The sequence below is a fragment of the Loxodonta africana genome, chromosome 10 (assembly GCF_030014295.1).
Source record: "Loxodonta africana isolate mLoxAfr1 chromosome 10, mLoxAfr1.hap2, whole genome shotgun sequence".
Classification (NCBI taxonomy): domain Eukaryota; kingdom Metazoa; phylum Chordata; class Mammalia; order Proboscidea; family Elephantidae; genus Loxodonta; species Loxodonta africana.
This window is the reverse complement of record NC_087351.1, coordinates 81,275,254-81,288,280: the sequence shown is the minus strand read 5'-3', so window position 1 is coordinate 81,288,280 and position 13,027 is coordinate 81,275,254. Positions and strand designations below refer to the sequence as shown.

At 42.9% G+C, this 13,027-nt stretch overlaps 1 protein-coding gene across 2 annotated transcripts in view; it reads right to left on the bottom strand.

The window, feature by feature from the left end:
* The window catches only part of EXD2 (exonuclease 3'-5' domain containing 2), a 54,221-nt gene that overhangs the window by 9,870 nt on the left and 31,324 nt on the right, over positions 1 to 13,027 (bottom strand). The window contains exons 4-5 of one of the 2 annotated variants that reach the window (XM_003408731.4): positions 11,287 to 11,543; positions 3,592 to 3,718 (exon numbers count right to left, since the gene is read on the bottom strand). In XM_003408731.4, the coding sequence (XP_003408779.1) occupies positions 3,592 to 3,718; positions 11,287 to 11,543 (384 nt within the window). The remainder of the gene's footprint in view (positions 1 to 3,591; positions 3,719 to 11,286; positions 11,544 to 13,027) is intronic. The other variant, XM_010588703.3, reaches the window with a different exon arrangement.

Sequence of the window (13,027 nt, the reverse complement as noted above, 5' to 3'; positions counted from 1 at the left end):
GCCACATGAACCAGAGACCTACATCATCCTGAGACCAGAAGAACTAGTTGGTGCCCGGCCACAATCGATGACTGCCCTGACAGGGAGCACAACAGAGAACTCCTGAGGAACAGGAGATCAGTGGGATGCAGACCCCAAATTCTCATAAAAAGACCATACTTAATAGTCTGACTGAGACTAGAGGAATCCCGGTGGCCATGCTCCCCAGACCTTCTGTCGGCACAGGACAGGAACCATCCCCGAAGACAACTCATCAGACATGAAAGGGACTGGTCAGCGGGTGGGAGAGAGATGCTGATGAAGAGTGAGCTAATTATATCAGGTGGACACTTGAGAGTGTGTTGGCAACTCTTGTCTGGAGGGGGCAAGGGAGGATAGAGAGAGAGGGAAGCTGGCAAAATTGTCAAGAAAGGAGAGACTGAAAGGGCTGACTCAATAGGGGAAGAGCAAGTGGGAGTACGGAGTAAGATGTTTGTAAACTTATATGTGACGGACTGATTGGATTTGTAAACGTTCACTTGAAGCTTAATAAAAGTTAATAAAAAATAAAAAAAAAGAGCTGCCTGGAGTGCAATCAGTCCTGAGAGGAGCAGGATGACAGAGAGCTAGAGCAGGAGTGGCTCCAAGGGAAAATGAAACTAGTAGATTATCTGATATGTCTGAAGGAGAGAAGATCTACAGTTACGTTCAAGAGTCTGGGATTGAAACAGTTAATAGGTACACAGAAAACTAAGCAAACAAAAATACACATTATTACTCCTGGGAAAAGGAAAACTTGTGTAAGAAAAAACTTAATTAGCGCTTACTATGTGGCTCAGTTATAAACAACAATGTAAATACTGGATGTTGATCTAATAGAAAAAATTATGTTGTGTTTGGGGGTGGATCGTGCACCAGCATGATCTCCCACAGCAAGAAGTCAGAAGGTAACATCTACAAATGAATGAAAACAAAAGAGTAATATATGCTATAATTTAGGTATATACTGGTAATTACTAAAAGAAAGAAATGGTAATTACCAGAAAGAAACAAAAGTGGTTGCCTAGGAAAAGATGGAAGAGGATTGGGAATAAAAAGAGGTAAAACAGGGAATTAGTGTTTCTTATTATAAGTCCTCATGTGGAACATGTACATGGACCAAGAGTCAATTGTTCAAACAGAGCAAGGTGATGCTGCATGGTTTAAAATCAGGAAAGGTGTGTGTCAGGGTTTTATCCTTTCACCATATCTATTCAATCTGTATGCTGAGCAAATGATCCCAGAAGCTGGACTGTATGAAGAAGAATGTGGCATCAGGATTGGAGTAAGACTCATTAACAACCTGCTATATGCAGATGATACAACTTTGCTTGCTGAAAGTGAAGAGGACTTGATGAAGATCAAAGACTACAACCTTCAGTATGGATAACACCTCAACATAAAGAAAACAAAAATCCTCACAACTGGACCAATAAGCAGCATCATGATAAACAGAAAATATGGAAGTTGTCAAGAATTTCATTTTACTTGGATCCACAGTCAGTGCCTATGGAAGCAGCAGTCAAGAAATCAAACGTATTGCACTAGACAAATCTGCTGCAAAAGACTTCTTTAAAGCGTCAAAAAGCAAAGATGTAACCCTGAAGACTAAGGTGTACCTGGCCCAAACCATGGTATTTTCAATTGCCTCATATACGTGTGAAAGCTAGACAATAAATAAGGAAGACCAAAGAAGAATTGACACCTTTAAATTATGGTGTTGCTGAGGAATATTGAATATACCATGAACTGCCAGAAGAATACAAATCTGTCTTAGAAGAAGCACAGCCAAAATACTCCTTAGAAGTGAGGCTGGTGAGCCTTCATCTCCTGTACTTTGGACATGTTATCAGGAGGGACAAGTTCCTGGAGAAGGACATCATGCTTGGTAAAGGAGAAGGTCAGTGAAAGAGAGGAAGACTCTCAATGAGATGGACTGACATAGTGGCTGCAAAGGTAGGCTCAAGCATAGCAACGATATTGAGGATAGTGCAGGACTAGACAGTGTTTTGTTCTTTTGTACGTAGGGTTCCCATGAGTCAAAGCTGGCTCCATGGCATCTAACAACAAACAACAACATAGTAAGTCTTATAACATTATGGATTTTTAAATTACACATTTGTATTCACAACTTAAAAATATACATCTTTTATACCAATGTTCACGGTAGCATTATTCACAATAGTCAAAAGGTAGAAACAACTCAAGAAAGTGTCCATCAACAGGTGAATGAATAAACAAAAAATGTGGTATATACATACAATGGGATATTATTCAGCCATAAAGAGAAATGAAGTTCTGATACATGCTACGTACGACAGAGATGAACTTTGGAAACATTCTGCTAAGTAAGCCAGACACAAAAAAATATTATGTGATCTCATTTACATGAAATAGAATAGACAAATACACAGAGGCAGAAAGTAGATTACTGGTTACCAGGGACTCAGGGCAGGAGTGGGGAGTTATTGCTTAACGGGTATAGAGTTTCTGCTCGGGGTAATGAAAAGTTCTGGAAACAAACAGTCGTGATGGTTGCACACCACTGTGTGATTAATGCCACTGAACTATCCACTTGAAAATAGTTAAAATGGCAATTTTTATGTTGTGTATAAAAATAATAATAATAATAAAAAGAGGCAATCAAGGCTGAATAACAACAACAGCAAAACCAAAACAGTCCTCCATTGTGGTATAATAGCATGTACTGAGTGAATATAATTAATTAAACTCTGCATCCAAAGCTTAAAGAAAAAGATATGTCCTGGCAAATGAGGGCCGGCTAAGGCATGGTAAGGGCAACCACACTCTCCTGGCACCCCTGAACCCACTATTCAGAAAGAAGACTATACTGGCTAGAACACCAGCCTTACTCAGTATGGCTTTTGTTTGCTCCTTAAAGTAGACTAGAAGCACCTACTTTGAGCTAAGGACTGAGTGAGTGATGGCAGATTTATTTAACCCCACAATCTGTGAGATAATAAACACCTTCATTTTACAGATTTAAAAAACAGAGTCATTTGTCCAAAGTTACAAAAGCAGCTCAATCGATTTGAACTTCATGCTTAGCTATATTTCCAATGTATCACTGCTTTCCCCTAGGCCACCAAAACTATTTAATCCTGAGGTAATCTTTCTTTCTAAAATAAGATCTAAACATTTTATACTTATTTTTTCCTAAACTACTCAAGTGAAGGCAGCACTAGAAGTTGAGTCCACATGCACAGCACTATCATTCTTTGTGTGTTAATATTTAGAAATGAAGACACTTTATAGAAAACAAAAAAATTGCATTTTCTGAAATGCCTGTCATATAATAAGTGTTCGAATATATAGATGTGTATATATATGTGTGTGTGTGCATATATAGATATATAAAATAAAGACTTTGACTCTTTTATTTAAGTGGCATCCACATTATTATTGACCACTTATCTTGAGTATCACCAGACAATGAGCATATTTCAAGGCATCTCAGTCCAATATTTGTATTTGGAGATTAGAATTCTGAAAACAATTACACTTCAGAAGCAATGACTCTTCCATTTTTTTAGCTACTCTGATAAGAAGTACCTGGTCTTCAGTAAGATTCTCAGCATCCCAGTTGCTGCAACGAAGCAGTAGGGACTTGTCAAGGGGAAAGTTCAAAACAGTCTCAGCGAGTGATTTCAGACTAAGCCCATTACAGAGCAAACTGTCTCTATAAGAAATGAATAAAATCGTGTATCAAAAATGGGCAAAGGACATGAACAGGCAATTCAGAAAAAGATACAAAAATAGCCAATAAACAGATGAAAAGCTATTCAATCTCACTAAAAATCAAAGAAAAGAAAAGAAAAATGATATATAATTTTTCATCTATCGGGTTACAAAGATTGCTTAAATCAACCATATACAGAATAAATGGAACATGAAGAATCAAGCACTCTCATCTAAAAATCATGGGCTGTAAATTTTTACAACCTTTACAGAATACATTTGACAATAAATGGTTATCAAAATTTTGAACATGGAAAATTCTCTAACAGTTCCATTTCTAGGAATTTATTCTAAGGATAAATGTACATAACAGAATCTTCATTGCAGCAATATTTATAGTAGCAAAGAACTGGAAAAAACCAAAATGCCCATCAACAGAAGACTGGTTAAATATCCATGCAATGTAATTCCATATGCTATTTGCCATAGTGGCTAAAGAGCCAGGCTGCTAACCCAAAGGTCAGCAGTTTGAGTCTATCAGCTGCTTCCTGAAAACCCTATGGGGCAGTTGTACTCTGTCCTAGGGTCGCTATGAGTCAAAACCAACTTGACAGCAATGGGTATTTAAGATAGGGAGCCCCTGTGGTACAGTGGTTAAGAGCTCAGATGCTAAACAAAAGGTTGGCAGTTCAAATCCACCACTCACTCTTTGGAAACTCTATGAGGCAGTTCTACTCTGTTCTATAGGGTCATTATGAGTCAGAAATAGACTTGATGGCAATGGGTTTGGTTTAGTTTATTTAAGATAGGAATGTGGATCTATATTTATGGATGTGAAAAGATGTCCATAACATATTAAGTAAAAAAAGATTGTGAAAGGAAATATATACTATGGGACCATTTACATAAGTACATATATTCATATAAAGTGTGTGTATGTGATTCCAGGTGTGTGAGAGAGGAAGCATAAAAGACAAAAGAAAAGATATTAATCAAATGTTAACAGTGATGTTACCTCTGAGTGTAGGATTTTGGGTGATTTTACATGTTCTTATGGATTGAATTGTGCCCCCCCAAAAATGTGTTGTAAATCCTAACTTCTATGCCCATGATTATAATCTCATTTAGGACTGGGCTTTGTTATGTTAATGAGGTAGGATTAGCATAGGGTGTGTTTTGAATTAATCATTTTTTGAGATATAAAGGACATTAAACAAGAAAGTTAGGGAGGAGAGATGGGGTAAGGTCCGATAAAAAGACACATGGAGCTCTCCAAGAAACCAGGAACCAGAAGCTGAAGAGACAAGGATCTTTCTCCAGGGCCAAAAGAAAGCCTTTCCCTCAAGGCAGAACCCTGAATTCAGACTTTCAGCTTCTTTAACTGTGAGAAAATAAATTAATGTTTGTTAATGCCATCCACTTGTGGTATTTCTCTTATAACAGCACTAGATAACTAAGACAGAATTTGGTACCCAAAGAGTGGAGTGCTGCTCTAACAGATTCCTAAAATGTGGAAGCAGTGGAAGCAGTTTTGGAATTGGGTAATGGGTAGAGGCTGGAAGAGTTTTAAGGTGCCTAATCGTAAAAGCTTAGATTGCCTTGAAGAGATTGTTGGTAGAATTATGGACACCAAAGGCAATTCTGGTGAGGGCTCAGAAGGAAGTGAGGAGAGCAATAGAGAAAGTCTCTATTGTCTTAAAAAAATACACATGGCACCAGCAACAGGATGTTGCTAGAAATGTAGATGTTAAATGTGCTTCTTGTGAAGCTTTAAAAGAAAATGAAGAACATGTGATGGACGATGGAGGAAGCGTGATGCTTTTTATGCAGTGGCAAAGAACTTGCCTGAATTATGTTTAAATGTTTCGTGGAAGGTAGAACTTGTAAGTGATGAACCTGGATATCTGGCTGAGATTTCAAAGTAAGAGGGCTGTGTGGTTTCTCCTTGCCACTTACAGGAAAACATGAGAGGTAAGAGATGGACTTAGAGATGAACTGTGCAAAATGAAAACAGAACTTAAAGATTTGGAAAATTTTGTTGTACAAACTAAGCGCATGTGTCCTAGAATATTCATCAAAGATGTGGTTACCCTATCTTTTGTTTAAAAAATTAAGCCTATGACTCATGGATCTAACCAACTACCACAGTGGAAAACTCAACAGCTTAGACTGAAGGGACAGAGAAATAACAAAAGGAAAGAACGCTGTCTGCCTCTTGAAATTGTACAGGCAGGAAACAGGCCAAAGGAGCTACATCTATGGGCCTCCATGAAAAGGAAAGGATCATCCCTGGAGCAGCACAGATATCAGCAGAACTGTTGGAAGGAGCACAAGAAGCAGAGCCTTCTAGGTTTCAAAGGGTGGGACCATGGTCTCCTGAATCCCAAAGGGTGGGGCCACAGCCTCCTAGGCTTCAAGGAGTTGGATCTTCACCAATTGGGTTCTGTACTGTGGGGCTGCCATTCAGGTGTATAGGGCGACGGGGCTGCCATCCAAAGCTGAGGGGGTGAGGCAGCCATGCCCAAGAGGCAGAAGAATGGGGCCTTCTAGGGCTAAGGGAGCAGGGTTGCCACTCAGATGGACTAGGAGAATGGGGCCACCTAAAGCCAAGGGAGCAGAGTTGTTGTCCCAGTGGGCCTGGATGGCAGAGCTAAAACCCAGGGCCAAGGGGTATCCACCCAGAACCTAGAGAGCATAGCAGGGCCATTGCCTAGATGGTCTGAGAAAAGAGGGGATTATTTTCAAGACTTGAAAACTAATTTAAATTGTTCTGCTAGGTTTGGGACTTGCTTGGTACCTATAATCCTTTCTTTCCCTCCAATTTCTCCCATTTGTAATGGAAATACCTACCTTGTGCCTGTTTCACCATTGTACTTTGGAAACAGATAATTTGTAGTCTAGATTTCACAGGTTCACAGATGAAAAGCAATTTTTTACCCCAGGATAGAATATGCCTAAAGTCTTACCCATATTTGATTTAGATGCTGCAGAAGATGATATTTTAGACTTGGAGTTGATTTAAGACTGTTGGGATTATGTGATGGGGTGAACGTGTTTTGCATGTGGGAAGGATATGAATTTTGGGGGGCTAAAGAATGGAATGTTATGGGTTGAATTGTGTCCCCCAAAAATATGCATTGTAAATCCTAACCTCTATGCTTATGGTTATAATCCCATCTGGGAATGGGCTGTCTTTATTATGTTAATAAGGCAGGATTAGTGCAGGATGTGTTTTGAGTTAATCTCTTTTGATATACAAAAGAGATGAAACAAGTAAACCAGGAAGGAGAGATAGGATAAGATAGATAACAAGACACATGGATCTCTCCAAAGAACCAGGAACCACAAGTTGTAGAGACGAGGACCTTCCTCTAAAGCCAACAGAGAGAGAAAGCCTTTCCCTCGAGCTAGCGTTCTGAATTCGGACTTCTAGCCTCCTAAACTGTGAGAAAATAAATTTGTTTGTTAAAGCCATCCACTGCCAGTATTTCTGTTACAGCTGCACTAGATAACTAAGACTTAAGTTCTTTACGTTTCTCTATATTTGCATCTGGTAGTGTTTGTATATTACTTTTCAAATTTGAAAAGTAATAAGGCTGTGTTCTTTAAGGGGCGAAGGAACAATACAGCCAAATAACCTATTCTTTCTGCTCTTTGGGAGTCCCTGGGTGGAATAAAAGATTAACGTGCTTAACTGTTAACCAAAAGGCTAGAAGTTTGAATTCACCCAGAGGGGCCTCAGAAGAAAGGCCTGGTGATATACTTCTGAAGAATCAGCCACTGAAAACCCTATGTAGCACACTTCCACTCGGACACACACAGGCTCGCCACGAGTCGGAACAGACTCAGTCGGACACACACAGGCTCGCCACGAGTCGGAACAGACTCAGTCGGACACGCACAGGCTCGCCACGAGTCGGAACAGACTCAGTCGGACACGCACAGGCTCGCCACGAGTCGGAACAGACTCAGTCGGACACGCACAGGCTCGCCACGAGTCGGAACAGACTCAGTCGGACACGCACAGGCTCGCCACGAGTCGGAACAGACTCAGTCGGACACGCACAGGCTCGCCACGAGTCGGAACAGACTCAGTCGGACACGCACAGGCTCGCCACGAGTCGGAACAGACTCAGTCGGACACGCACAGGCTCGCCACGAGTCGGAACAGACTCAGTCGGACACGCACAGGCTCGCCACGAGTCGGAACAGACTCAGTCGGACACGCACAGGCTCGCCACGAGTCGGAACAGACTCAGTCGGACACGCACAGGCTCGCCACGAGTCGGAACAGACTCAGTCGGACACGCACAGGCTCGCCACGAGTCGGAACAGACTCAGTCGGACACGCACAGGCTCGCCACGAGTCGGAACAGACTCAGTCGGACACGCACAGGCTCGCCACGAGTCGGAACAGACTCAGTCGGACACGCACAGGCTCGCCACGAGTCGGAACAGACTCAGTCGGACACGCACAGGCTCGCCACGAGTCGGAACAGACTCAGTCGGACACGCACAGGCTCGCCACGAGTCGGAACAGACTCAGTCGGACACGCACAGGCTCGCCACGAGTCGGAACAGACTCAGTCGGACACGCACAGGCTCGCCACGAGTCGGAACAGACTCAGTCGGACACGCACAGGCTCGCCACGAGTCGGAACAGACTCAGTCGGACACGCACAGGCTCGCCACGAGTCGGAACAGACTCAGTCGGACACGCACAGGCTCGCCACGAGTCGGAACAGACTCAGTCGGACACGCACAGGCTCGCCACGAGTCGGAACAGACTCAGTCGGACACGCACAGGCTCGCCACGAGTCGGAACAGACTCAGTCGGACACGCACAGGCTCGCCACGAGTCGGAACAGACTCAGTCGGACACGCACAGGCTCGCCACGAGTCGGAACAGACTCAGTCGGACACGCACAGGCTCGCCACGAGTCGGAACAGACTCAGTCGGACACGCACAGGCTCGCCACGAGTCGGAACAGACTCAGTCGGACACGCACAGGCTCGCCACGAGTCGGAACAGACTCAGTCGGACACGCACAGGCTCGCCACGAGTCGGAACAGACTCAGTCGGACACGCACAGGCTCGCCACGAGTCGGAACAGACTCAGTCGGACACGCACAGGCTCGCCACGAGTCGGAACAGACTCAGTCGGACACGCACAGGCTCGCCACGAGTCGGAACAGACTCAGTCGGACACGCACAGGCTCGCCACGAGTCGGAACAGACTCAGTCGGACACGCACAGGCTCGCCACGAGTCGGAACAGACTCAGTCGGACACGCACAGGCTCGCCACGAGTCGGAACAGACTCAGTCGGACACGCACAGGCTCGCCACGAGTCGGAACAGACTCAGTCGGACACGCACAGGCTCGCCACGAGTCGGAACAGACTCAGTCGGACACGCACAGGCTCGCCACGAGTCGGAACAGACTCAGTCGGACACGCACAGGCTCGCCACGAGTCGGAACAGACTCAGTCGGACACGCACAGGCTCGCCACGAGTCGGAACAGACTCAGTCGGACACGCACAGGCTCGCCACGAGTCGGAACAGACTCAGTCGGACACGCACAGGCTCGCCACGAGTCGGAACAGACTCAGTCGGACACGCACAGGCTCGCCACGAGTCGGAACAGACTCAGTCGGACACGCACAGGCTCGCCACGAGTCGGAACAGACTCAGTCGGACACGCACAGGCTCGCCACGAGTCGGAACAGACTCAGTCGGACACGCACAGGCTCGCCACGAGTCGGAACAGACTCAGTCGGACACGCACAGGCTCGCCACGAGTCGGAACAGACTCAGTCGGACACGCACAGGCTCGCCACGAGTCAGAACAGACTCAGTGGCAGCTGGTTGGTTGGTTGGTCTGCTCTTCAAAAACTTTACTGATTAAAACACCGTCAGGGTAGTAAAAAAAAAAAATTCATTAATCCAAGGATCAGAGACTTCTACCAGGAGATAAGTGTGCAATTAAGAACACATCAGACTTCAAAAGCGAAGCTGCCTTCTGGTCACCAAGTGAGAGGCTACCAGTTTCAGAGCAGGAGGCTTGGAGTTGGAGGTTCACATCAGTGTTACAAAATGCAGCATTCCCTCAGGTACTGCGGGCAATGAAGTCATTACAGCGATGAAGAAAAGAAAGTCTTCCCTTACAAAGCGAGCAGTAAACCGACAGATCTCATCACCTTCAAAAGGCAGCACTAACTAAGAAGTACAAAGAGGTCCAGACAAACTTAGGTAAAATATATAACCTGTGAGTTGATTCCAGCTCACAGCACCCTATAGGACAGAGCAGAGCTGCCCCATGCGGATTCCCAGGCTGTAATCTTTAAGGAAGCTGACTGCCTCTTCTTTCTCCATGGATCAGCCTTTTGGTTGGCAGCTGAATGCTTAACCACTGCACCACCAGGCCTCTAAAGTATACGAGGTCCTATATAAATGGAAATTGAGGATTTATGGAGCACTTAAAACTTCCTTTTGCTTTATTAAAAATTAGAAAAATAATGAATATGCTATTAAAATTTGAAACAATAGAGAGCACAATGGATGAAAAATCAAAGTCCTTTGCCCTGCACTTCCATTCCGTGGGATCAACTGCTCTTAACAGTACATTGTGGCCCTTCCAGACTATTTCTATGCACAAATAAATAAACAGGTGGTTAGATAGAGGAGTGGATATAATTTTCTGGTATTTTATTGTTGTTCTGCAACTTGCTTGATTCACTTAATGTATCATGGTCCTTTCATGACAGTAACTACAAATGCACTTATTTCATTCTTTGTAACAGCTGTGTAGTTTTCTAAGCCTGGATATACCACCACACCCCATCCCCCCACCCCCCCCCAGAAAACAATATTTAATTTCCAGTTATTTAATTCCGTTTAGGTCATTAGTCTTTTTATTTTTAATGTCCTATTTGGGAAGGTTTCACATCTCTTGAAGATGAATTAAAACAAAGTGCTAACTTTGCCACTTCAAAATTTCACTAGAAAAAACTTCAAAATTATGAACAATTTCCATAATAAATAATGTTTGATTAACAGATAATAAAAGTAACGAGTATGAAGACGACAGCATTACCAGAAAATATTTTGCTCCTCCCGAAAGTCAGCTGAAAGTAACAACTACTCATCATGGCAAACATCTAGTAGCTAACAGTGCTAAGTTCTTTGCACAATATGTTAAACTTGTTGCATTACAGTGTAGAAAAGTCATAAATATGGACTTTATATTAAATATACTGTATTTAAAATAAAAATTTCAAAGACATTATATAGGTCAAAAAACCCCACCTGCAGCCCCAATTCAGACTGTCTATAACCTACAGCCTACAGAGATACCTTATTAATATTCCATCTAAAAAGATCAGTTCTAGATAACTGAAGTTTTCTCAGAAGATGGAATATTTCCTCACAAAGTCAATATGCATCTGAGAAACCTCCTGGCTTCCAAATAATTTCAGATATTTCATTAGTGATTTCCAGGAATCTACAAATCTTGCTAAAACATTTGCCCCATTGCTACAGATATCCCAGCACGCATACACACCACACCTCTGCCTCATGGCTAGGTATCGGAGGTCCAGATATCCCTTAACAACGAGGCCATAATCCTCTAGGAGCTTGCTGGCATCTTCTGAACATCCCACTCCAACTTTTAAAATGTTGCCATCTGCCAAGATGTCCAGTAATGTTCTTGGTAGTGTTTTTCCTCCACGGATCAGCTTGGGCAAGCGAAGCAAAACACAGAGGCCACTTGGAGAGGCCATCTGTAGGAGTGACAGAGGACTGACTCTGCCTTCCAAATTCACCTGCAACAGAGGAAGACAGCCACAGTTTACATCTAGCACAGCAGCAAGTGTCTAAGAGGCACATCCTTATCTTCCCAAAGGGAGAATGTGACCAAATTTTGTGTTCAAATATAGGGATGAGTCTACGCTAACAAATTCGATGGACTCTGTGAACCAGCAACATAGGCAAAGGCTACCAAGGCCCAACCTCCATAGCCTGAAATGTGAGCCATCCAGAAATAGTGACCAGCTGACACAGAGTTGCTCTGGGACACACATTGGCAGTCATACTAAACATACTGGTTATAAAAAGCTAAGGGGGGAAAAAAGGATAAGGAGCAATACACCAAATGATGAACTTTTTTTTTTTTTTTATCCAGACTCTAATGCACTTGCTAGCCAACCCAACTCATTTACTTATCACCACTGCTTTAAGATCCAGATTTTTTTTATTTTATTGTGGTAAAATATATGTAACATAAAATTTGCCAATTTTAACTATTTTTATGTGTACAATTCCATACCATTAATTTCATTCACAGTGTTGTACCACCATCACCACTATGTGTTTCCATCACCCCATGCAGAAACCCTGTACCCATTAAGCAATCACTCCCCATTACCCCTGCCCCCACCCGCTGGTAAACTTCAATCTGCGTCGTGTCTCTATACATTTGCCTATTTCAGATATTACATGGAAGTGGAATCATATAATATTTGTACTTTTGTGTCTGGCTTATTTAACTTAGCATACTGTTTTCAAAGTTCAAGATCTGGATTTTTAAAAAGAGGAACAAAATACAGTACTGTAAATAAGTTGTTGTTAGTTGCTGTCAAGCCAATTCCAACTCATGGCAACCCCACGTGTGCAGAGTAGAACGGGTCCATAGGTTTCCAAGGCTGTGACCTTTTGGAAGCAGATCACCAGGCCTGAAGTAGTACTTACCAATATAATAAAATTCTGGCAGCACAAAGCACTTTCTCAGCATTTCCCACAGACAAATGTTGCTTATAAAAGAAACAATGTTTAGCTAGGATCCTTATATTTTAAGAGATAAAAGTAACTTTATATATTAACTGATCTAGGTTTAATCTCTTTGGAAGCAAAAATAAGCTTAAGAAAACACTAAAAGTTAAGGAAGCATCTCCAGAAAAATGTACATATAAAATTCACATACAATTTCAAGGGATTAAAGAAAGATTCCCTAAAGCCATCCATGGAACTCAGATTAAGAACCCAGTAAATTCCAATTCTTCTCATTTCCCAGGAGAGGAAACTGTAGGCCTACAGGTGAAAGCGGACTGTCCAAACACGCAAGTCGGACTGTCCAAACACGCAAGTTAACGGCAAAGCCAGGACAAGAACCCAAACTGCCCAATTTCTAGAACAGTAGTTCTCAATCTGAAGTGATTTTGCACCCCAGGGGACATCTGGCAATGTCTGGGGAAGCTTTTGGCTGTCACAGCATGGGGGTGGAAGTTGAGAAACCCTGCTCTACGGCAAT